General features: G+C 42.2%; 1 protein-coding gene across 1 annotated transcript; it reads left to right on the top strand.

Moving 5' to 3' along the window:
- The first annotated feature begins 5,175 nt into the window (after window positions 1–5,175).
- On the top strand, window positions 5,176–26,758 carry LOC311120364 (NLR family CARD domain-containing protein 3-like). The gene is made up of 10 exons (XM_084194976.1): window positions 5,176–5,289; window positions 9,886–9,970; window positions 10,100–10,328; window positions 10,804–12,601; window positions 12,894–13,067; window positions 14,893–15,066; window positions 18,514–18,687; window positions 20,477–20,645; window positions 20,850–20,856; window positions 23,561–26,758. Exons 1-10 carry the CDS (start codon window positions 5,222–5,224, stop codon window positions 24,082–24,084), a joined length of 3,402 nt encoding a protein of 1,133 aa, XP_084051102.1. The 5' UTR covers window positions 5,176–5,221; the 3' UTR covers window positions 24,085–26,758.
- The last annotated feature ends 413 nt before the right edge of the window (window positions 26,759–27,171 follow it).

Below are 27,171 nucleotides of genomic sequence, written 5' to 3'. Positions count from 1 at the left end.
ACAGGTAGGATCTAAACCAGGCCAGAACTTGTCCGTGTAGACCAATTTGGGTTTCCAGTCTCTCCAAAAGAATGTGGTGATCGATGGTGTCAAAGGCAGCACTAAGGTCTAGTAGCACGAGGACAGATGCAGAGCCTCGGTCTGACGCCATTAAAAGGTCATTTACCACCTTCACAAGTGCAGTCTCAGTGCTATGATGGGGTCTAAAACCAGACTGAAGCATTTCGTATACATTGTTTGTCTTCAGAAAGGCAGTGAGTTGCTGCGCAACAGCTTTTTCTAAAATTTTTGAGAGGAATGGAAGATTCGATATTGGCCGATAGTTTTTTATATTTTCCGGGTCAAGGTTTGGCTTTTTCAAGAGAGGCTTTATCACTGCCACTTTTAGTGAGTTTGGTACACATCCGGTGGATAGAGAGCTGTTTATTATGTTCAACATAGGAGGGCCAAGCACAGGAAGCAGCTCCTTCAGCAGTTTAGTAGGAATAGGATCCAGTATGCAGCTTGAAGGTTTAGAGGCCATGATTAATTTCATCATTGTGTCAAGAGATATAGTACTAAAACACTTAAGTGTCTCTCCCGATCCCAGGCCCTCGCAGAGCTGTGCAGATCCAGGACAGCTAAGCCCTGGAGGAATACGCAGATTCAAAGAGGAGTCCGTAATTTGCTTTCTAATGGTCATGATCTTTTCCTCAAAGAAGTTCATGAATTTATCACTGCTGAAGTGAAAACCATCCTCTCTTGGGGAATGCTGCTTTTTAGTTAGCTTTGCAACAGTATCAAAAAGAAATTTTGGATTGTTCTTATTTTCCTCGATTAATTTGGAAAAGTAGGATGATCGAGCAGCAGTGAGGGCTCTTCGGTACTGCACGGTACTGTCTTTCCAAGCTAGTCGGAAGACTTCCAGTTTGGTGTGGCGCCATTTCCGTTCCAATTTCCTGGAAGCTCACTACATGTTCGTCGTCAAACCCACTGGCTCCAGGCCATCTATAAATCACTGCTAAGCAAATCCCCGCCTTATCTTAGCTCATTGGTCACCATAGCAGCACCCACCCGTAGTCTGCGCTCCAGCAGGTATATCTCACTGGTCATTCCCAAAGCCAACACCTCCTTTGGCGGCCATTTCTTCCAGTTCTCTGCTGCCAATGACTGGAACGAATTGCAAAAATCTCTGAAGCTGGAGACTCTTATCTCCCTCAATAACTTTAAGCATCAGTTGTCAGAGCACCTTACCGATCACTGCACCTGTACACAGCCCATCTGAAATTAGCCCACCCAACTACCTCATCCCTATATTGTTGTTTATTTTGCTCTTTTGCACCCCAGTATCTCTATTTGCACATAATCTCTTGCACATCTAACATTCCAGTGTTAATACTATTGTAATTATTCTGCACTATAGCCTATTTATTGCCTTACCTCCATAACTTGCTACATTTGCACACACTGTATATATATTTTCTGTTGTATTTCTGACTTTATGTTTTTTACCCCATATGTAACTCTGTGTTGTTTTTATTGCACTACTTTGCTTTATCTTGGCCAGGTGGCAGTTGTAAATGAGAACCTGTTCTCAACTGGCTTACCTGGTTAAATCAAGGTTAAATAAAATAAAAAATAAAAAAAATTAGCTCCGTGACACCGACTCGCCTTCAGAACATTCTATTCCCAGCCCATTGTTCTGCGTCACAATGCCAGCTTCACTATTGTTATCAATGAGACCTGCCTGCGAGGCAATGGCTGGCGGAATAGCCATCAAACATAAAAAATGTTCTGGTCATGGTTAACCATATTTGTTTTAAGAAAAAAGTGTACAATCTAAACAAAACGCATGTCCCTATCGTCTTTTTCAAGATGTGGCCGATTTAAACAGCCAGAAGACATTTTTTAATTAAGAAATAACCATTTTTTGGACGACTTGTTGTTTCTAAATGGCTGCTGGGTAATTTGATATGCATCGAAATCTTTGTTCGTAGGCATCAAATTGAGCGAATGCTGCGCAGGTTCACTGAGTTGCAAACCAAATGGGTGTAATGGGGTGATTGTTGTCTAATCGGGTGGTCTAGGTAATGGATTTGTAGATCTGACGCAGTTTCTACCTCGGATTATGAGCCTAGCAAGTGTCATGAAGTGTCAGGTCTCCCGAGTGGCGCAGTGGTCTAAGGCACTAGAGATCCTGGTTCGAATCCAGTTTCTGTCGTAGCCGGCCGCGACCGGGAGACCCATGGGGTGGCGCACAATTGGCCCAGCGTCGTCCAGGGTAGGGGAGGGAATGGCCGGCAGGGATGTAGCGCAGTTGGTAGAGCATGGCGTTTGCAACGCCACGGTTGTGGGTTTGCTTCCCACTGGGGGCCAGTATGAAAAAATAATTAAATAACGTATGCACTCACTAACTGTAAGTCGCTCTGGATAAGAGCGTCTGCTAAATGACTAAAATGTAAATGTAATGAATTAGTTATATAGTGGTCACAAGGAGGAGCAAGAGTGCCATAAACCCATACTGTTTTTTGCCATATAAACCCTAAACCTAACAATCAATCAAATGTATTTATAAAGCCCTTTTTACACCAGCAGATGTCACAAAGTGCTATACAGAAACTCTTACCCTACTTATAACCTATTTTAGCCGTAACCCTAACCCCTAATTCTAGGGTAGGGTAGCCTAGAACACTTTTAGAATCTATATTATTAATAATATTATCTTAGTAAATATAATTATAGTATTAAATAGCTATTTGATTATTTTGTTGTTATTTTATTATATGTATAATTGCAAGACAGAACACTTGATAAACATTAGTTTTATTTTTCACATGTGGTTTCAACTGGGTGACCTAGTAACCTCTATGTGAAAGACCAGAAATTGGCGTGGGACAGGTGGGTCAGGTTTGAGACTGATCTAAGGAATTAACAAGAAAAATACACTTTATTTCTCAGCTGCCTCACCAAGGCTATATGTCCAATGATTTTCTAAAATGGTCACTCATTACTTTAGTTAGCTATATATCTCGTATTAGGCCTGTGATGCTTTTGGAAGAGCAATTAAATAGTGACTATAGCAGGTGTTGAACCCCTGGTAAATAATCACTAGTCAGATGCTCCAACCTCAACCCTAGTATACATGCATTATAGAAAATAATCTTAATATCTGATATTGGGAGTAAATAACCTCGGAATAGAAAAGACAAGAGTGCATCTTCCAGCCCGCCAATAAATTACATCAAATCAAATCAAATGTTATTTGTCACATACACGTGTTTAGCAGATGTTATAGCGGGTGTAGCGAACTGCTTGTGCTTCTAGTTCTGACAGTGCAGTAATATCTAACAAGTAATATCTAACAATTTCACAACATATACCCAATACACACAAAACTAGTAAGGAATGGAATTTAAGAATATATACATATATGGACAAGCAATGACAGAGCGGCATGGACTAAGATACAGTAGTATATTATAGAATACAGTATATACATATGAGATGAGTAGTGCAAGATATGTAAACATTATTAAAGTGAACAGTGATTTCAATAGGCAGCAGCAGCCTCTAATGTGCTAGTGATGGCTATTTAACAGTCTGATGGCCTTGAGATAGAAGCTGTTTTTCATTCTCTCAGTCCCAGCTTTGATGCACCTGTACTGACCTCGCTATTGGATGATAGCGGGGTGAACAGGCAGTGGCTCGGGTGGTTGATGAATCTGACTATGAATGAATGTACTAGGACAGGGGTGTCAAACTCATTTTAGCTCAGGGGCCACATGGAGGAAAATCTATTCCCAAGTGGGCCGGACCGGAAAAATCATGGTATATATAACTTAAAAACAACAACATCAGATTGTTGTCTTTGTTTTAGTATGATCAACATACAACATAAAGCTGGAGCCTGAGGACAGTGTGTCCAAAATAGGACAAGCACAACATCACTATTAATCATAAAACACGTCAAGTTTATTTGAAAAGAAAAAGAAAAAGAACACAAACACACAATGCCTCAGTGATTAACAGAACTGTTTCACAGATCACAGAACTATATCAGGGGGTCATTTCTCAGGCAGCAATGTAGATAAAAATAATGAAATCCTGTTCCCCAAACAAGTGCAAGAACCACAGAGTCAAGAATAGGTTAAATATACAAATAAAATAAAATCAATTAAAAACAATAGCACATCAACATAAAAACATATAAACATAAAGCTGGAGCCTGAGGACAGTGTGTCCAAAAGCACAACATCACTATTAATCATAAAACACCTCAAGTTATTTGAAAGTTCTGAGGACAAAGAACACACAAACACACAATGCCTCAGTGATTCACAGAAGTATATCACAGATCACAGAACTATATCAGGGTGTCTCATGTAGCACTTTAAGTGGGGTATTGTATGATATACCTTTTTCTATCTGAGTCTCTACTTTTATCCAATGTAAAAAACACACAATTTCAAATTTTGCTACATAAGATCGAATCGAGCCGGTCGGCCACATTTGACTGTATAAAACCTAGCAGTACTACTGAGGCAGATATATATTATTACTGTGTAAAACCTAGCAGTACTACTTATTTATCTGAGAGTGAGGCAGATATATATTATTACTGTGTAAAACCTAGCAGTACTACTTATTTCTCTGAGAGTGAGGCAGATATATATTATTATTGTGTAAAACCTAGCAGTACTACTTATTTCTCTGAGAGTTAGGCAGATATATATTATTACTATGTAAAACCTAGCAGTACTACTTATTTCTCTGAGTGTGAGGCAGATATATATTAATACTGTGTAAAACCTAGCAGTACTACTTATTTCTCTGAGAGTTAGGCAGATATATATTATTACTGTGTAAAACCTAGCAGTACTACTTATTTCTCTGAGAGTGAGGCAGATATATAGCATTTAGCAAAAAAACATGATTATTTGTCTCTCTGAAATGAAACCATCAAGTGATAGATTTTAAACAAATACATGTCTGTCATTGAACAACCCCATGCCATGATTAGATAGTGAAAAAACACACCAATCTCTTTTCATAATTTCTTTAAACTATAAAAGCTAATTGACCAACATTTCTGAAAATGGATATATAGGGTTTTGGAATGAAACTCTTCTTATGTTTCCCCATCTGAGCTCAGAGTAGATGAGAGACGTAATGTTTGTCTCTGTTGTGTTGAAGCCCAATCAAGCAGGAGAGACCAGCCTCCCCTGTACCCAGCTGTGTGTCCATGAAGAGTGACTGGTCTATGGATCCACCTATAAACTTCAGAGAGGGAGACTTTTCTAGTGAACAAAGGTAAGAAGAACTCATGGGTCATGGTCAGTGAGTTAAACAACACTGTCTCTATTCATTTCTCCTCTCCCATTTTCCCATTTCTTTTTGTTGTTTTCATAATCCATAGGCTAATCCTTTTTTCCATTTTCATAGTCCTAAAACAATATTAAACAAACACAACATTCCCTCCCTGTGTGTGTGTGTGTGTGTGTGTGTGTGTATGTGTGTGTGTGTGTGTGTGTGTGTGTGTCAGTGAGTGTGTGTGTGTGTTTCAGTGAGTGTGTGCACTCCCTGGATGAGGAGATGTAATCTCTATCCTGATTGCCTAGTCATTTTACCCCTACGTACATGTACATATTTCCTAAATTACCTCAACTACCTTATTGTTATTTTATTATGTTACTATTTCCTTTTTTATTTAGATAATTTTTGTGACTTTTTAACTCTGCATTGTTGGGAAAGGGCTCGTAAGTAATCATTTCACGGTAAAGTGTACCACTGTTGTATTCGGCGCATGTGAGAAATACAATTTGATTTCAATTGAAGCTCATGCGCAGAAATACAGTGGGGAGAACAAGTATTTGATACTTTATTTTATTTTATTTTATTTCACCTTTATTTAACCAGGTAAACCAGTTGAGAACAAGTTCTCATTTACAACTGCGACCTGGCCAAGATAAAGCAAAGCAGTGCGATAAAAACAACAACACAGAGTTACATATTGGGTAAAACAAAACAAAGTCAAAAAAAATACAACAGAAATACATATATATACAGTGTGTGCAAATTTAGCAAGTTATGGAGGTAAGGCAATAAAATAGGCTATAGTGCAAAATAATTACAATTAGTATTAACACTGGAATGATAGATGTGCAAGAGATGATGTGCAAATAGAGATACTGGGGTACAAATGAGCAAAATAAATAACAATATAGGGATGAGGTAGTTGGGCGGGCTAATTTCAGATGGGCTGTGTACAGGTGCAGTGATCGGTAAGGTGCTCTGACAACTGATGCTTAAAGTTAGTGAGGGAGATAAGTGTCTCCAGCTTCAGAGATTTTTGCAATTTGTTCCAGTCATTGGCAGCAGAGAACTGGAAGGAATTGCGGCCAAAGGAGGTGTTGGCTTTGGGGATGACCAGGTGGGTGCTGCTATGGTGACCAATGAGCTAAGATAAGGCGGGGATTTGCCTAGCAGTGATTTATAGATGGCCTGGAGCCAGTGGGTTTGGCGAAGAATATGTAGTGAGGACCAGCCAACAAGAGCGTACAGGTCACAGTGGTGGGTATTATATGGGGCTTTGGAGACAAAACGGATGGCACTGTGATAGACTACATCCAATTTGCTGAGTAGAGTGTTGGAGGCTATTTTGTAAATGACATCGCCGAAGTCAAGGATCGGTAGGATAGTCAGTTTTACGAGGGCATGTTTGGCAGCATGAGTGAAAGACAGTGCCGATTTGGCAGGTTTTCCTACTTACAAAGCATGTAGAGGTCTGTAATTGTTATCATAGGTACACTTCAACTGTGAGAGACGGAATCTAAAACAAAAATCCAGAAAATCACATTGTATGATATTTAAGTAATTAATTTGCATTTTATTGCATGACATAAGTATTTGATACATCAGAAAAGCAGAACTTAATATTTGGTACAGAAACCTTTGTTTGCAATTACAGAGATCATACGTTTCCTGTAGGTTTTGACCAGGTTTGCGCACACTGCAGCAGGGATTTTGGCCCACTCCTCCATACAGACCTTCTCCAGATTCTTCAGGTTTCGGGGCTGTCTCTGGGCAATACGGACTTTCAGCTCCCTCCAAAGATTTTCTATTGGGTTCGGTCTGGAGACTGGCTAGGCCACTCCAGGACCTTGAGATGCTTCTTAGTTGCCCTGGTTGTGTGTTTCGGGTCGTTGTCAAGCTGGAAGCCACGACCCATCTTCAATACTCTTACTGAAGGAAGGAGGTTGTTGGCCAAGATCTTGCGATACATGGCCCCATCCATCCTCACCTCAATACGGTGCAGTCGTCCTGTCCCCTTTGCAGAAAAGCATTCCCAAAGAATGATGTTTCCACCTCCATGCTTCACGGTTGGGATGGTGTTCTTGGGGTTGTACTCATCCTTCTTCTTCCTTCAAACACGGCGAGTGGAGTTTAGACCAAAAAGCTCTATTTTTGTCTCATCAGACCACATGACCTTCTCCCATTCCTCCTCTGGATCATCCAGATGGTCATTGGCAAACTTCAGACAGGCCTGGACATGCGCTGGCTTGAGCAGGGGGACCTTGCGTGCGCTGCAGGATTTTAATCCATGACGGCGTAGTGTGTTACTAATGGTTTTCTTTGAGACTGTGGTCCCAGCTCTCTTCAAGTCATTGACCAGGTCCTGCCGTGTAGTTCTGGGCTGATCCCTCACCGTCCTCATGATCATTGATGCCCCACGAGGTGAGATCTTGCATGGAGCCCCAGACCGAAGGTGATTGACCGTCATCTTGAACTTCTTCCATTTTCTAATAATTGCGCCAACAGTTGTTGCCTTCTCACCAAGCTGCTTGCCTATTGTCCTGTAGCCCATCCCAGCCTTGTGCAGGTCTATAATTTTATCCCTGATCTCCTTACACAGCTCTCTGGTCTTGTCCATTGTGGAGAGGTTGGAGTCTGTTTGATTGAGTGTGTGGACAGGTGTCTTTTATACAGGTAAGGAGTTCAAACAGGTGCAGTTAATACAGGTAATGAGTGGAGAACAGGAGGGCTTCTTAAAAAAAAAAACAGGTCTGTGAGAGACGGAATTCTTACTTGTTGGTAGGTGATCAAATACTTATGTCATGCAATAAACTGCAAATGAATTACTTAAAAAGCATACAATGTGATTTTCTGGATTTGTGTTTTAGATTCCGTCTCTCACAGTTGAAGTGTAGCTATGATAAAAATTACAGACCTCTACATGCTTTGTAAGTAGGAAAACCTGCAAAATCGGCAGTGTATCAAATAGTTGTTCTCCCCACTGTACGTCATTGGGTCTAATGGTCGTCTTGTGCCGAACTGCACATGTGCAGGCCGACAAATCAAAGGCACTTTTTCGATATAAAGTTGTTTATGACTAACATGAAAATGTGTCCGTTTGTTAAACTACTTAAGACAGAACAGTTTCAAAATTAACATCTAAGGAAGTCATTTTTACTTCTTTGACTTCTCAAACCCTAAACCCTGGCCTGGTCTGCTTCATATGCGTACCACAATTATATTTTATTTTACATCAGCAGTTGTCACAAAGTGCTTCTATAGAAACCCAGTCTAAAACACCAAAGAGCAAGCAATGCAGATGTAGAAGCACGGTGGCTAGGAAAAACTCCCTAGAAAGGCAGGAACCTAGGAAGAAGCCTAGAGAGGAACCAGGCTCTGAGGGGTGGCCAGTCCTCTTCTGGCTGTGCTGGGGGGAGATTATAAGAGGATATGGCCATTAAGGCCAGATCATTCTTCAAGATTTTCAAATGTTCATGACCAGCAGGGTCAAATAATAATCACTGTGGTTATAGAGGGTGCAACACGTCAGCACCTCAAGAGTAAATGTCAGTTGGCTTATCATAGCCGAGCATTCAGAGGTCGAGACAGCAGGTGTGGTAGAGAGAGAGAGAGGGTCGAAACAGCAGGTTCGGGACAAGGTCGCACGTCCGGTGAACAGGTCAGAGTTCCAGATCCGCAGGCAGACCAGTAGAAACTGGATCAGCAGCATGACAAGGTATCACGTCCGGTGGAGCATGCATCGATACTGATAGGATCGAAAGAAGGGGAGCGCTGCTCTCGGATCAGTTTTCTCCATTAAATCTTATTATTTCACAATACTGACCACGGATCAGCTCCTAGAGAGATATTACCACCTACGGCTGCAAATATTGAGGCGGCTTATTCAAAATGAAACCATCAAGTGATCGATTTTAAAGAAATACATGTCTGTCATTGAACAATCGCATACCATGATTAGATTGTGAAAAAACACACCAATCTCTTTCATAATTTCTTAAACAATAAAAGCTAATTTACCAACATTTCTGAAAATGGATATATAGCGTTTTGGAATGAAACTCTTCTTATGTTTCCCCTTCTGAGCTCAGAGTAGATGAGAGATGTAATGTTTGTCTCTGTTGTGTTGAAGCCCAATCAAGCAGGAGAGACCAGCCTCCCCTGTACCCAGCTGTGTGTCCATGAAGAGTGACCGGTCTATGCATCAACCTATACAGTTTAGAGAGAGAGACTTTTCTAGTGAACAAAGGTAAGAAGAACTCATGGGTCATGGTCAGTGAGTTAAACAACACTGTCTCTAGTCATTTCTCCTCTCCCATTTTCTCATTTATTTTTGTTGTTTTCATAATCCATAGGCTAAACCTTTTTTCCATTTTCATAGTCCTGAAACAATATTAAACTAACACAACATTCCCTCTGTGTGTGTGTGTGTGTGTGTGTGTGTGTGTGTGTGTGTGTGTGTGTGTGTGTGTGTGTGTGTGTGTGTGTGTGTGTGTGTGTGTGTGTGTGTGTGTGTGTGTGTGTGTGTGTGTGTGTGTGTGTGTGTGTGTGTGTACTCCCTGGATGAGGAGATGTAATCTGATGTTTTGTCCACAGAAACCAACAGGAGAGATCAGAGTCAGAGATTCTCAGTGGTCAGTCTTCCCAGAGTCATCAAACAGACCTGGCCTCCATATTCAGTGTATGTGGTCCTGTTATGTACATTTGTTTTTGTTTACCTCAAGTAAAGTTGATCTGTCAATCGTTCATTCATGTGTTAATGAGAAAGCATTTAGACTCTTGCTTAACTTATTTACTTGATTCATTTCAGTTGCTTGAAGATAATATTATGACATTTGTGAAGAACGAGCTGAAGAGGTTCAAGAGGATTCTTAGTCCAGAACTCCCAGAAGGCTTTGAGAGTCAGAAGCAGGATAAGGACGTGGTGGATGCTGAAGATGAGAAGCAGGAGAGCAGTGCCAGAGAGGGGGCTCTGAAGATCACACTGCACGTCCTGAGGAAAATGAACCAGAAGGAGCTTGCTGACACACTGGAGAAAAGTAAGAGCTGTCTGCCTCATGTTGAATGCTGTTTTAGAACATTTAAAAGCTGTAGCTAAAGTACAGCTAAAGTAGCTGTGTAACTCAGTGATATTGTAGCAGCCTTAACACAACACCTAGTGACCTCATCATGTAGCAGCAGGGATGTGTTGTGGTGATTAATTTAGACAGAGAGAAGAGAGAGAGAGAGAGAGAGAGAGAGAGAGAGAGAGAGAGAGAGAGAGAGAGAGAGAGAGAGAGAGAGAGAGAGAGAGAGAGAGAGAGAGAGAGAGAGAGAGAGAGAGAGAGAGAGAGAGAGAGAGAGAGAGAATATAATCATATAATCCAGTCTGTAATGCATTATGAAAACATTTACACATTTATACAGTAAATTAAGAGAATACATTATTTTTATTAAAAACTTTATAACAGTCCTACAATACTGTAGGCATTAAAACATACATAATATTATATCCTCTGTTATTTCTTCATTCAGATGAGCTTGCTGTGATTTGCCAACGTGAACTCAAATCTAATCTAAAGAAGAAGTTTCAATGTGTATTTGAGGGGATCGCTAAACAAGGAAACCCAACACTTCTCAATAAGATCTACACAGAGCTCTACATCACAGAGGGTGGAACAGGAGAGGTCAATAATGAACATGAGCTGAGACAGATTGAGACACCAACCAGGAAACAAGCAAGACCAGAGACTGCAGTCAAATGTAACGACATCTTCAAACCCTTAACTGGACAAGACAAACTTATCAGAACTGTGCTGACAAAGGGAGTCGCTGGCATTGGAAAAACAGTCTCTGTGCAGAAGTTCATTCTGGACTGGGCTGAAGGAATAGCAAATCAGGATGTCCAATTTGTATTTTCATTCCCTTTTCGGGAGCTGAATTTGATGAAAGGGGACAATCACACTTTCATTGAACTTCTCAATCACTTCTCAATGGAAACCAAAGAATCAAGAATCTCCAACTACGACAAGTACAAAGTTCTGTTCATCTTTGATGGTCTGGATGAGTGCCGACTGCCCCTAGACTTCCAGAAGAACATGATCTGCTGTGACGTCACAAAATCAACCTCAGTGGATGTTCTGCTGACAAATCTCATCAAGGGAAATCTGCTTCCCTCTGCTCTCCTCTGGATAACTACCCGACCTGCAGCAGCCAATAAGATCCCTTCAGGGTGTGTTGAACAGGTGACAGAGGTACGAGGGTTCAATGACCCACAGAAGGAGGAGTACTTCAGGAAGAGATTCAGTGATGAGGACCTGGCCAGCAGAATCATCTCACACATAAAGACATCAAGGAGCCTCCACATCATGTGCCACATTCCAGTCTTCTGTTGGATTTCTGCAACAGTCCTTGAACACATGTTGAGTACAGACAAGACAGAAGAGATGCCCAAGACTCTGACTGAGATGTACTCACACCTTGTGGAGTTTCATACCAAACAGAAGAATGATAAGTATCTTGGGAAAGAAGAGACAGGTCCACACTGGAATAAAGAGAGCATTCTGTCACTGGGAAAACTGGCTTTTCAACAGCTTGTGAATGGCAATCTGATTTTCTATGAAGAAGACCTGAATGAGGCTGGCATTGATGTCAATGACGCCTCAGTGTACTCAGGATTGTGCACACAGCTCTTTAAAGAGGAATGTGGGCTGTACCAGGACAAGGTGTACTGCTTTGTGCATCTGAGCATTCAGGAGTTTCTGGCTGCTGTATATGTGTTCCTCTCCTTCATCAACAACAATGAAAATCTAATGGCCAAACCTCAATCAAAGTCAAGCAACTTTTCTTCGCTGTTCAGAGACTACAAGCCTGAAGTTACTTTCTACAGGAGTGCTGTGGATAAAGCCTTACAAAGTGAGACAGGAAACCTGGACCTGTTCCTCCGATTCCTTCTGGGCCTCTCACTGGAGTCCAATCAGAAGTACTTACGAGGTCTACTGACAAAGACAAGAAGCAGCTCACAGAGCCATGAAGAAACAGTCAAGTACATCAAGGTGAAGATCAGGGAGAATCCCTCTCCAGAGAGGTGCATCAATCTGTTCCACTGTCTGAATGAACTGAATGACCATTCTCTAGTGGAGGAGATCCAAAGCTACCTGAGATCAGGAAGTCTCTCAGAAGCCAACCTGTCACCTGCACAGTGGTCAGCTCTGGTCTTTGTGTTGCTGACTTCAGAAAAGGAGCTGGATGTGTTTGACCCGAATAAATACTCCAGATCAGAGGAAGGTCTTCTGAGGCTGCTGCCAGTGGTCAAAGCCTCCAGAGCTGCTCTGTGAGTACATAAAATGACATTTAAGTACTAATCATCAGGAAGAAATATTCCGTTTAGAGAAAAATATATATTATAATATGTATGTAATATATTATATTATATTGAAAAACTTACTGAATCAATGCATTGATGTTCACATTAGTATAACAATATGTCCATACAATTCTAGGAGACGGAAGATTAATCTATATGTTGTTTAAGAGAATAAACCAAATGCATATGCCATTGTCCTTCTACACTACTGGTGTTAAATTAACAGTGTGTTTGTGAAATCATGATGATGTCTTTGCAGGCTGTCATTCTGTGGACTCACAAAGGAAGGCTGTGCTTCTCTGGTCTCAGCTCTGAAGTCAAACCCCTCACACCTGAGAGAGCTGGATCTGAGTAACAATGTCATGAAGGATACAGGAGTGAAGCTGCTCTCTGCTGTCCTGGGGAATCCCCACTGTAAACTGGAGACTCTGAGGTCAGTATTCCTGTATCACTCAATGAACACACACTCATTGGACACACACACACACACACACAATAATTAATTTAGTAGTGTTTAGAAACATGTTATCTACTGTTAATAATGATACATTAATTCATGTATACACAGTACCAGTCAAAAGTTTGGACACACCTACTCATTCAAGGGTTTGTCTTAATTTTTTCCATTGTAGAATAATAGTGAAGACATCAAAACTATGGAATAACAAATATGGAATCATGTAGTAACCAAAAAAAGTGTTAAACAAATGAAATTATATTTTATATTTGAAATTCTTCAAATAGCCACCCTTTGTCTTGATGACAGTTTTGCACACTCTTGGCATTCTCTCAACCAGCTTCACCTGGAATGCTTTTCCAACAGTCTTGAAGGAGTTCCCACATATGCTGAGCACTTGTTGGCTGCTTTTCCTTCACTCTGCCGTCCGACTCATCCCAAACCATCTCAATTGGGTTGAGGTCGGGTGATTGTGGAGGCCAGGTCATCTGATGCAGCACTCAATCCCTCTCCTTACACAGTCTGGAAGTGTGTTGGGTCATTGTCCTGCTGAAAAACAAATGATAGTCCCACTAAGCCCAAACCAGATCGGATGGCGTATCGCTGCAGAATGCTGTGGTAGCCATGCTGGTTAAGTGTGCCTTGAATTCTAAATAAATCACAGACAGTGTCACCAGCAAAGCACCCCCACACCATAACACCTCCTCCTCCATGCTTTACGGTGGGAAATACACATGCCGAGATCATCCGTTCACCCACACCGCTTCTCACAAAGACACGGCGGTTGGAACCAAAAATCTCAAATTTGGACTCCAGGCCAAAGGACAAATGTCCACCTGTGTAATGTCCATTGCTCGTGATTCTTGGCCCAAGCAAGTCTCTTCTTATTATTGGGGTCCTTTAGTAGTGGTTTCTTTGCAGCAATTCAACCATGAAAGCCTGATTCACACAGTCACCTCTGAACAGTTGATGTTGAGATGTGTCTGTGACTTGAACTCTGTGAAAAATGTATTTGGGCTGCAATTTCTGAGGCTGGTAACTGTGATGAACTTATCCTCTGCAGCAGAGGTAACTTTGGGTCTTCGATTCCTGTGGCGGTCCTCATGAGAGCCAGTTTCATCATAGTGCTTGATATTTTTAATGACTGCACTTGAAGAAACTTTAAAAGTTGTTGAAATGTTCCGTATTGACTGACCTTCATGTCTTAAAGTAATGATGGACTGTCATTTCTCGTAGCTTATTTGAGCAGTTCTTGCCATAAATGGACTTGGTCTTTTACCAAATAGGGCTATCTTCTGTATACCCCCCTACCTTGTCACAACACAACTGATTGGCTCTAACGCATTAAGAAGGAAAGAAATTCCACAAATTAACTTTTAAGAAGGCACACCTGTTAATTGAAATGCATTCCAGGTGACTACCTAATGAAGCTGGTTGAGAGAATGGCAAGAGTGTGCAAAGCTGTCATCAAGGCAAAGGGTGGCTATTTGAAGAATCTAAAATCTAAAATATATTTTGATTTGTTAAACACTTTTTTGGTTATTACATGATTCCATATGTGTTATTTCATAGTTTTGATGTCTTCACTATTATTCTACAATGTCAAAAATAGTAAAAATAAAGAAAACCCCTTGAATGTGTAGGTGTGTCCAAACTCTCGACTAGTAGTAGTGTGTATATATACATATATGAATAGATATGGCAGGTTTCAGGACTCTGATGTATCTGAAAATGTTGAAAAAATATATTTTCACCACCAAAGAATTGCAGTGTGGTTTTAATATGATTTGACTCTTTGCAGGCTGTCAGGCTGTCTAGTCACAGAGGAAGGCTGTGCTTCTCTGGTCTCAGCTCTGAAGTCAAACCCCTCACACCTGAGAGAGCTGGACCTGAGTAACAATGACCTGAAGGATTCAGGAGTGAAGCTGCTCTCTGCTGGACTGGGGAATCCCCACTGTAAACTGGAGACTCTGAGGTCAGTATTCCTGTAGTTGGTCAACAAGTGATAACTGCTCACCAGATCCACATGTGTTTACCAGGCACACATAGTCCACACCATATGTGTTTGGACAGTGAAGCTTACAGTTTTAAATTTGGTGCTATACTCCAGCATTTTGGATTTGAGATATAATGTTTCATATTAGGTGACAGTACAGAATGTCACCTTTTATTTGAGGGTATTCATACATATCTGTTTTACTGTTTAGAAATGAAAGCACTTTATGTATCTAGTTCTCCCATTTGAAAAAGTCGTAATAATTTGTACATATTCACTTATATTGTATTAAAGTAGTCATAAGTTTAGTATTTGGTCCCATATTCCTTACCCACAGTGATTACATCAAGCTTGTGATTCTACAAACTTGTTGAATGCATTTGCAGTTTGTCTTGGTTGTGTTTTGGATGATGTTTTTCCCAATAGAAACTGAATGGTGAATAATGTCCTGTCATTTTGGAGTCACTTCACTTGTATTGTCAGTTAGAATAGAAGATGTTTCTGAACACTTCTACATTCATGTGGATGCTACCATTATTATGAATAATCATGAATGAATCATGAATGATGATGAATGAGAAAGTTACAGAGGAACAAGGATCATACCCCCTCTGTTATTGGTAATGGTGAGACGTTAGCATGTTTTGTTGTAGCCTCTGTAACTTTCTCACTCATTATTATTCATGATTCATTCATGATTTTTCTAAATCATGGCATCATTAGGATTAATTTAGTAGTGTTTAGAAACATGTTATCTACTCACTTAGACAGAAAATTACTCCAGTCATCATCCACCATTCAGTTACTATTGGACAAAACATAACCCAAAACACAACCAAAACAAACTGCAAATGCAACCAACGAGTTTGGGACCAAATACTAAACTTTTGACTACTTTAATACACTATGAGTGAATTTATCAAAATACTTATGACTTCTTCAAAAGTGGGGGACTAGATACATAAAGTGCTTTCATTTCTAAATGGTGAAACAGATATGTATTCAAATACCCTCAAATAAAAGGTGACATTATATACTGTCACCTCATATGATACATTTGATCTCAAATCCAAAATGCTGGAGTATAGAGCCACATTTAAAATGTTAGCTTCACTGTCAAAATAGATATGGTGTGGACTGTATACTCAATACAATCTACCGTAATTTTCGGACTATAAGCCGCGTCTTTTTTCCAATTTTTCGACCCTGCGGCTTATATAACGGTGCGGCTAATCTATGGATTTTTACAGCTAACGGCCACTAGAAGACCTCCTAAATCTATGGATTTTACAGGTTACAGTCCACCAACTTTAACTCTATGGGCTCTATGACCGGTCCGCGCCCCCCACCTTTAAGCGGCGGGCTCCAGCAGGAAAAGCTGGAGGCCGGAAAAGAGTGAGACGGGTAGCGCGTAAAAGTAAAAGTGGAACCGAGAGTGGTACGAGAGACAGAACGAGAGACAGAACGAGAGCAAGACAGTTTGTGCAAAGGAAGTTTTCATGCACAAACCCTCATTATGGAAAACAAACGTAGAAATGCATATGATGCAGCTTTTAAGTTAAAGGCAGTCAATCTGGCTGTAAAAGAAGGAAATAGAGCTGCTGCACGTAGCCTTGGCATCAATGAGTCAATGGTGAGACGTTGGAGACGCCAGCGGGAAGAACTGTCTCAATGCAAAAAGTCAAAAAAAGCTTTCAGAAGTAATAAAAGCAGATGGCCCGAACTTGAAGACTTTCTTGAAGATTGGGAGAACACACAGAGAGCAGACGGCCGAGGTGTTTCCACCGTGCAGATCCGACTGAAAGCTGAAACAGTCGCCACCGAAATGAAAATAGAAAATATTGAATGGCATCTCCTTTTAAAGTCAACAAGAAAGGGTGGATGATGGAAAGCGTAATGAATGAGTGGCTGAATGAGTGGCTGAATGAGTGGCTGAATGAGTGGCTGAATGAATGGCTGAATGAGTGGTTGAATGAGTGGCTGAATGAGTGCTACATCAAGCGCCCTGGAGGATTCTTTCGCCCAAAAAAAGCTTTGCTCGTTTTGGACAGCATGAGGGCCCATATAACGGATTATGTGAAAGCAGCCATCAAGAGCACAAACTCGATTCCAGCTGTGATTCCTGGGGGAACAACGAAGCATCTGCAGCCACTCGACATCAGTGTCAATCGTGCGTTCAAAGTGGCACTACGCGTTCAGTGGGAGGCGTGGATGACTAGCGGCGATAAATCATTCACCAAAACTGGTCGCATGCGAAAAGCAACTTTCGCTCAAGTTTGCGAGTGGATCCTGATAGTGTGGAGGAGTGTCAAAACATCCACGATCATTAACGGGTTCCGAAAGGCTGGACTGCTGCGTGATGAAGAGGAGGACGCCGCCACAGCAAAGGCCCTTCAGAGGTTGTTCGATTCCGTCAGTGACGAAGAGGAGTTCGTTGGTTTTGAGAGCGTCAACGAAGGAGAGAGGAGAGTGGTTGACGAAGCCACCCTGAGCCTGTTCATTTCCGACACTGAAGATGAGGACTTTGGTGGTTTTAGTACGCAGGAAGAAGACGGAGATGAGGATTAATGACTTTACTTTTCTGGTTACAGCCATGTACTGCACCTTGGCCTAAAAGATGAAGATGAGGATTAATGACTTTTCTGGTAGGCTGATTACCGTATATTTTAAGCAGCCGTGTTGCTGCAACTTTAGGTTTACGCGCTTACTGTCGTGTTACAGGCACTTTATTTTGCACTTTTAAAAACACACATTTAATTTAGCCATTGATATTGCCTCGTCAAGCGCTGTAAGCTTTGTTTTTTGTTATGGTACTACTGTAGGCTATAATGTAGATAAATATTCAAAGATGTGCACACTTTTTCAAGGTTTTTCAAAAATAACCAAAGTTAAGTGGTTAAATGATTGTGACGCTATTAACTAATTTTGCTGGAATACGTTATGCAAATATGCAACTTGTTTGTTGAAATGTTAATAAAGGGGAGCTTCCTCAAGCAGCCATCTCTTTCCCGACAATCCCCTCTGTGCACGAACCCTTACATATGGTAATTAAACATTAAAACACCTGCGGCTTATAGTCCAGTGCGGCTTATATATGTACACATCATTCAATTTAGCTGCTGCGGCTTATACTCCGGTGCGCTTTATAGTGCGGAAAATACAGTAAATCTGATACCTCACTGTCTGTCTTTTGACTGATACTGCTTTTTAAACTGGTCTGGTCAGTCAACTCAAATATTCGTACTATACATGTCTCTCTCTACAAGCAATATTATGATCATTTCTAATAATGATACATTCATTTATGAATAGATATGGCAGGTTTCAGGACACTGATATATCTGAATATGTTGTAAAAATATACTGCCACTATTTTCCCCACCAAAGAATAGCAGTGTGGTTTTAATATGATTTGACTCTTTGCAGGCTGTCAGTTTGTCTAGTCACAGAGGAAGGCTGTGCTTCTCTGGTCTCAGCTCTGAGGTCAAACCCCTCACACCTGAGAGAACTGGATCTGAGTAACAATGACCTGAAGGATTCAGGAGTGAAGCTGCTCTCTGCTGGACTGGAGGATCCCCACTGTAAACTGGAGACTCTGAGGTCAGTATTCCTGTAGTTGGTCAACAAGTGATAACTATTCACCAGATCCACATGTGTTTACAAGGCACACGTAGTCCACACCATATGTGTTTGGACAGTGAAGTTTACAGTTTTACATTTGGTGCTATACTCCAGCATTTTGGGTTTGAGATGGAATGTTTCATATTAGGTGACAGTACAGAATGTCACCTTTTATTTGAGGGTATTTTCATACATATCTGTGTTACTGTTTAGAAATGAAATGACTGTATGTATCTAGTTCTCCCATTTGAAAAAGTCGTAATAATTTGGACACATTGTCACGATCGTCATATGGAACAGACCAAGGCGCAGCGTGATGAACGAACATACTTTAATTAGTTAAAGCGTAAACACAATACAAAACAAGAAACGACTCGTGAAGTCCACGGTATCAATGACCGAACACGGAACAAAAACCCACAAACACAAAGGGAAAACAGACAGAATAAATATGGCTCCCAATCAGAGACAGCCAACGACAGCTGACACTCGTTGCCTCTGATTGGGAGTCACTCTAGCCAACATAGAACTAAACACAACAGAAACTACCAACCTAGAAATAAACACAAAGAATGAACACACCCTGGCTCAACATATAGAGTCCCAGAGCCAGGGTGTGACCCACATTCTCTTATATTGTATTAAAGTAGTCATAAGTTTAGTATTTGGTCCCATATTCCTTACCCACAGTGATTACATCAAGCTTGTGATTCTACAAACTTGTTGAATGCATTTGCAGTTTGTCTTGGTTGTGTTTTGGATGATGTTTTTCCCAATAGAAACTGAATGGTGAATAATGTCCTGTCATTTTGGAGTCACTTCACTTGTATTGTCAGTAAGAATAGAATATGTTTCTGAACACTTCTACATTCATGTGGACGCTACCATGATTATGAATAATCATGTATGAATCGTAAATGATGATTAATGAGAAAGTTACAGAGGAACAAGGATCATACCCCCTCTGTTATTGGTAATGGTGAGAGGTTAGCATGTTTTGTTGTAGCCTCTGTAACTTTCTCATTCATTATTATTCATGATTCATTCATGATTTTTCTTAATCATAGCATCATCAGGATTAATTTAGTAGTGTTTAGAAACATGTTATCTACTCACTTAGACAGAAGATTAATCTAGTCATCATCCACCATTTAGTTACTATCGGGCAAAACATAACCCAAAACACAACCAAAACAAACTGCAAATGCAACCAACGAGTTTGGGACCAAATACTAAACTTTTGACTACTTTAATACACTGTAAGTGAATTGGTCAGAATACGTTTGACTTCTTCAAATAGGGGGACTAGATACATAAAGTGCTTTCATTTCTAAATGTTGAAACAGATATGTATTAAAATACCCTCAAATAAAAGGTGAGATTATATACTGTCACCTCATATGAAACATTTGATCTCAAATCCAAAATGCTGGAGTAAAGAGCCACATTTAAAATGTTATCTTTGTCAAAATAGATATGGTGTGGACTGTAAACTCAATACAATCTAAATCTGATACCTCACTGTCTGTCTTTTGACTGATACTGCTTTTTAAACTACTCTGGTCAGTCTACTCAAATATTTGTACTATACATTTTTCTCTCTACAAGCAAAATTATGATAATTTCTAATAATGATACATTAATTTATGAATAGATATGGCAGGTTTCAGGACACTGATGTATCTGAATATGTTGAAAAAATATACTGCCACTATTTTCACCACCAAAGAATAGCAGTGTGGTTTTAATATGATTTGACTCTTTGCAGGCTGTCAGGCTGTCTAGTCACAGAGGAAGGCTGTGCTTCTCTGGCCTCAGCTCTGAAGTCAAACCCCTCACACCTGAGAGAGCTGGACCTGAGCTACAATCACCCAGGAGACTCAGGAGTCAGACTGCTCTCTGCTGGACTGGAGGATCCACACTGCAGACTGGAGAAACTCAAGTATGTAGAGGGTTTATGTCAATGTTCATATCAGACATGTTGGAGTTATCAGGCTAGTTAAGACAAACATTCTGACCACCACTTGGACTAAGTTATATAAAGACTGTGTGTGTTTGTGTCCAGTGTACGTTTCTGAGTGTGTGTGTGTGTGTGTGTTTGTGTGAGTGTGTGTGTGTGTGTGTCCAGTGTGTGTGTCCAGTGTGTGTGTGTGTGTGTCCACACTGGAAAACAACACACTGGACACACTCAGACTGGACACAAACACACACACACAGGACAAACACACACACACAGGACACACACACACACTGGACACACACACACACTGGACATACACACACACACACACACTGGACACACATACACACACACACACACACACACACACTTGACACACACACACAAACACACACTGGACACACACACTGGACACACACACACGCTGGACACACACACACACACTGGACACACAGACACTTGACACACACACACACACTGGACACACACACTCGACACACACACACACACTGGACAAACACACACACACACACTGGACACACACACACTGGAAACACATTGGACACATCCTTGACACACACAAACACACACACACACACTTGACACACACACACTTGACACACACACACACTGGACACACACACTCGACACACACACACACACTGGACAAACACACACACACACACTGGAAACACACACACTGGAAACACGGACACACACACACACACTTGACACACACACACAAACACACACTGGACACACACACTGGACACACACACACGCTGGACACACACACACACACTGGACACACAGACACTTGACACACACACACACACTGGACACACACACTCGACACACACACACACACTGGACAAACACACACACACACACTGGACACACACACACTGGAAACACATTAGACACATCCTTGAAACACACACACACACACACACTGGACACACAGACACTGGACACACACACACAAACTGGACACACACACACTCGACACACACACACACACACACACAAACTGGACACACACACACACACACACATGTTGGACACACACACAAACACTGGACACACACACATACACACACACACATGCTGGACACACACACACACACACAGTGGACACACACACACTTGGACAAAGGTATGTGCTGACTGTTTGTGTGTGTCTGTCCATTGTGTGTGTGTGTGTGTTGTGTGTGTGTGTGCATACTGGACACAGACACTAAACACACTGGACACACACACACACACACACGCTTGACACATACACACTGGACACATGCAAACGCACACACACACTTGAGACACACACACACACACACACTGGAGACACACACACACACACACTGGACACACACACACACACACACACATACATACACACACACACACACACACTTGCCACACACACACACTGGAGACACACACACACACACACTGGACACACACACACAAACACACACACTGGACACATACACACACACTGGACACACACAAATACACTGGACACACACACACTGGACACACGGACACACACACACACACACATTGGACACATCCTTGACACACACACACACACACACTGGACACACAGGCACTGGACACACTCACACTGGACACACACACACACACTGGACACACACGCATTGGACACACACACTGGACACACACACACACACAAGACACACACACTCATACACGTACGCTGGACACACACACACTGGACACACACACACACGCTGGACACACACACACACACACACACTGGACACACACACACACACACTGGACACACACAAAGTTATATGCTGACTGTTTGTGTGTGTGTTGTGTGTGTGTGTGTGTGTGTGTGTGTGTGTGTGTGTGTGTGTGTGAGTTCAGGTGTATCCCTCAATGACTGTCTGTTCTTCTGCTTACCGCTACAGTGTGGAACATGGTGGAGAGAACACAATGAAACCTGGACTTAGAAAATGTGAGTGTTGACTGCTGTGAAGAATATGACTAAGAATAAGTCTTAATTCAAGTGAAGTCAAAGTCAAAGACCACCATCATTACTTACTTGGTCATATTAAATATCAGCTGTAGTTCTACAGAAGCACAAATCAGGGACACCAAAGTTTACAAAGAGTTGCTTTGACAATGTGTGTGTGTTTGTGTGTTTGTGTGTGGCGTGTTCCTGTGTGTGTTCAGGATGTGTGTGTTTGTGTGTTCAGTGTAAGTGTGTGTGTGTGTGTTCAGGATTTGTATGTGTGTCCAGTGTGTGTTTGTGTTTGTGTTTGTTCAGGATGTGTGTGTGTGTGTTCAGGATGTGTGTGTGTGTGTGTGTGTGTGTGTGTGTAATTAATGGGAATAAGTGTGTTTTATATTACCATACAGTATAACATATGATCATTCTCCTGAGTGGCACAGTCTCCTGAGTGGCACAGTGGTCTAAGGCACTGCATCGCAGTGCTAACTGTGCCACTAGTGATCCTGGTTCGAATCCAGGCTCTGTCGCAGCCGGCCGCGACCGGGAGACTCATGGGCGGCGCACAATTGGCCCAGCATTGTCCAGGGTAGGGGAGGGAATGGCCGGCAGGGATGTAGCTCAGTTGATAGAGCATGGCGTTTGCAACGCCAGGGTTGTGGGTTCGATTCCCACGGGGGGCCAGTATAAAAAAATGTATTCACTTAACTGTAAGTCGCTCTGGATAAGAGCGTCTGCTAAATGACTAAAAATGTAAAAAAAATGTAAATCATTCAACAAGTCTCAAGTTACCTTAACTTCTCCTTTTGATACCTAGAAACATCTACATTAAATGAATTAGTGAAAAGTGAGTTAACATTCTAATGTGAATGATGATGATTTCTAATATTGTGTCTGGTTTCATCCATCAGATGTCTGTGATCTCATACTGGACCGAAACACAGTAAACAGACTCCTCTCTCTGTCTGAGGAGAACAGAAAGGTGACATGGAGGAGAGAGGAGCAGCCGGATCCTGATCACCCAGAGAGATTTGAGGACTGGGGACAGGTGCTGTGTAGAGAGGGTCTGACTGGGCGCTGTTACTGGGAGGTAGAGTGGAGTGGGTTAGGGGCTGTTATAGGAGTGGCATATAAAGGAATCAGCAGGAGAGGAGGGGGTTATGACTGTATGATTGGAGACAATGACAAGTCCTGGAGTCTGAACTGCTCTGACAACAGTTACTCTGTCTGGCACAATAATAAGTCCACTACCATAGACGTCCCCTCCTCCAGCTCCCACAGAGTAGGAGTGTATCTGGACTGGCCAGCCGGCACTCTGTCCTTCTACAGAGTCTCCTCTGACACACTGACCCACATGAACACATTCCACTCCACATTCACTGAGCCCCTCTATCCAGGGTTTTGGGTTAATGTTGACTCCTCAGTGTCCCTGTAAATAATAACCATGGTAACACTGACACACACACACTGGACACACACACACACTGGACAAACACACTGGACACAAACACACACACTGGACACACACACACACACTGGACACACGCACACACACACACTAGACACACACACACACACTAGATTCACACACACACACACACTGGACACACACACACACACACATTGACACACTGGACACACACACTGGACTCACACACACTGGACACACACACACAAACTAGACACACACACACACTGGACAAACACACACACTGGACACACACACATTGGACACACACAAAAACTGGACACACACACACACACACTGGACACACACACACATTCTGAACACACACACTGTACACACACACTGTACACACTGTACACACACACACACACACACTGAACAAACACACTGAACACACACACACCGGACAAGCACACACTGGACACACACACACACACACACACACACTGGACACACACACACTAATCACACACACACACACACACACACTGGACACACATTGGACAAACACACACACACACACTGGACACACACACACACTGGACACACACACACAGGACACACACATACACACTGGACACACACACAGGACACACACATACACACTGGACACACACACACACCTGACACACACACACACACACACTGGACACACACACACACACACTAGACACGCACACACACACAGGACACACACACAGGACACACACACACACTGGACACACACACTCACACACACTGGACACACACACTCACATACACCTGACACACACACACACACACACCTGACACACACACACACACAGGACACACACACACACACCTGACACACACACACACACAGGACACACACACACAGAACACACACACACACCGAACACACACACACACACACTGGACACACACACACACACTGGACACACACAAACACACACACACACTGGACACACACACTGGACACACACACGCTGGACACACACACACACACACACACACACACACACACTCACACTGGACCCACACACATACACACTGGACACACACACATACGACACACACACACACGACACACACATACACACTGGACACACACACACACAGGACACACACACACACTGGACACACACACACTCACACACACTGGACACACACACACAGGACACACACACACACACTGGACACACACACTGGACACACACACATACGCTGGACACATACACACACTCACACTGGACCCACACACATACACACTGGACACACACACACACAGGACACACACACACACACTCACACACACTTGACACATATACACACACTGGACACACACACTCACACACACTGGACACACACACAGACACTGGACACACACACACAAACACACTTACACACACACTCACACACACAGGACACACACACACACACACTGGAAACACACACTGGACACACACAAACACACACACACACTTGACACACACACATACGCTGGACACACACACACTGGACACACACACAAACACTGGACACACAGACTGGACACACACACACACACATACACTGGACACACAGACTGGACACACACACACACACACACTGGACACACACACACACAAACACACACACACACACACACACTGGACACACACACTGGATACACAAACACAATTGACACACACACACTGATCACACACACACACACACACACACACACACACTGAACACTGGACACACACACACTGAACACACACACGCTGAACACACACACACACACACACACACACACACACACACACACACACACACACACACACACACACACACTGGACACACACACACACACACACACTGGACACACACACACACACACACACACTGGACACACACACACACACACACTGGACACACACACACACACACACACACTGGACACACACACACTGGACACACACACACTGGACACACACACACTGGACACACACACACACTGGACACACACACACTGGACACGCATCCACACGCATCCACACACACTGGACACACACACACATACACACACTGGATTCTCACACACACACACACACACACTGGACACACACTGAACACACACACACACTGGACACACACACACACTGGACAAACACACACAGGACACACACACACACACACTTTAAACACACACACTCACACACTGAACACACACACACACTGACACTGAACACACACACACACAGGACACACACACACACACACACACTAGACACACACACACACACACACACACACTGGACACACATACATACACTGGACACACACACACACACTGGACACACACACTGAACACAACCAGCCCTGCCATTTCTACCTGTCCTGATCTAGTGTTTCACCCCTGACCTCCTCACACCGTCTCACTGTCCATGTCTGCTTTTAGCTCCCACCTCTACTTCACTGTGTTATAATGGACCTTAAGCTTGTTATGTCACCTCTGGAACCAGTTATCAAACATACTGACCTTTCTGACCCTATCCCATGGCCCTACTTTCTACAACTGAACATTTAAATTCCTCTATGAGTTTTGTTTAGTGTCCATTTACTTATTTATGTATTTGTTGTATATTGGGGTTGTGCCGCAGAGCATCATGGGGGTTTGTATGTATTGAGATGATCACGTTCCAGATAAATGGTTGAACTGATTCCTGTCTCCCGTCTCATCATTATTGAATTGTTATACAGACGTGGTTATGAAACCCACGAGACATAACAAAAGATTGGTGATGAGTAAGTCTGAATCTACAGGAACTATTCTGTCTGGAAGAAGTGGGTTTTTACAACTGTTTAAAACTGTTATTTTCTGTGGTACAGTCTAGGCTAATGTTAGCACAGTGTATTGCTAGCAGAGGCAAGTGCATAGTCGAGCTAGCTAAGAAAGAGAGTTAACCAGTGGTGTAAAGTACTTAAGTAAAAATACTTTAAAGTACTACTTAAGTAGTTTTTTGGGGGTATATGTACTTGACTTTACTATTCATATTTTTGACTACTTTTACTTTTACTTCACTACAT

This window comes from Coregonus lavaretus (assembly GCF_964263955.1).
Source record: "Coregonus lavaretus genome assembly, contig: HAP1_SCAFFOLD_899, whole genome shotgun sequence".
In the NCBI taxonomy this organism is placed as follows: domain Eukaryota; kingdom Metazoa; phylum Chordata; class Actinopteri; order Salmoniformes; family Salmonidae; genus Coregonus; species Coregonus lavaretus.
The sequence above is the reverse complement of the archived record's forward strand: the minus strand, read 5'-3'. Positions and strand labels throughout refer to the sequence as shown.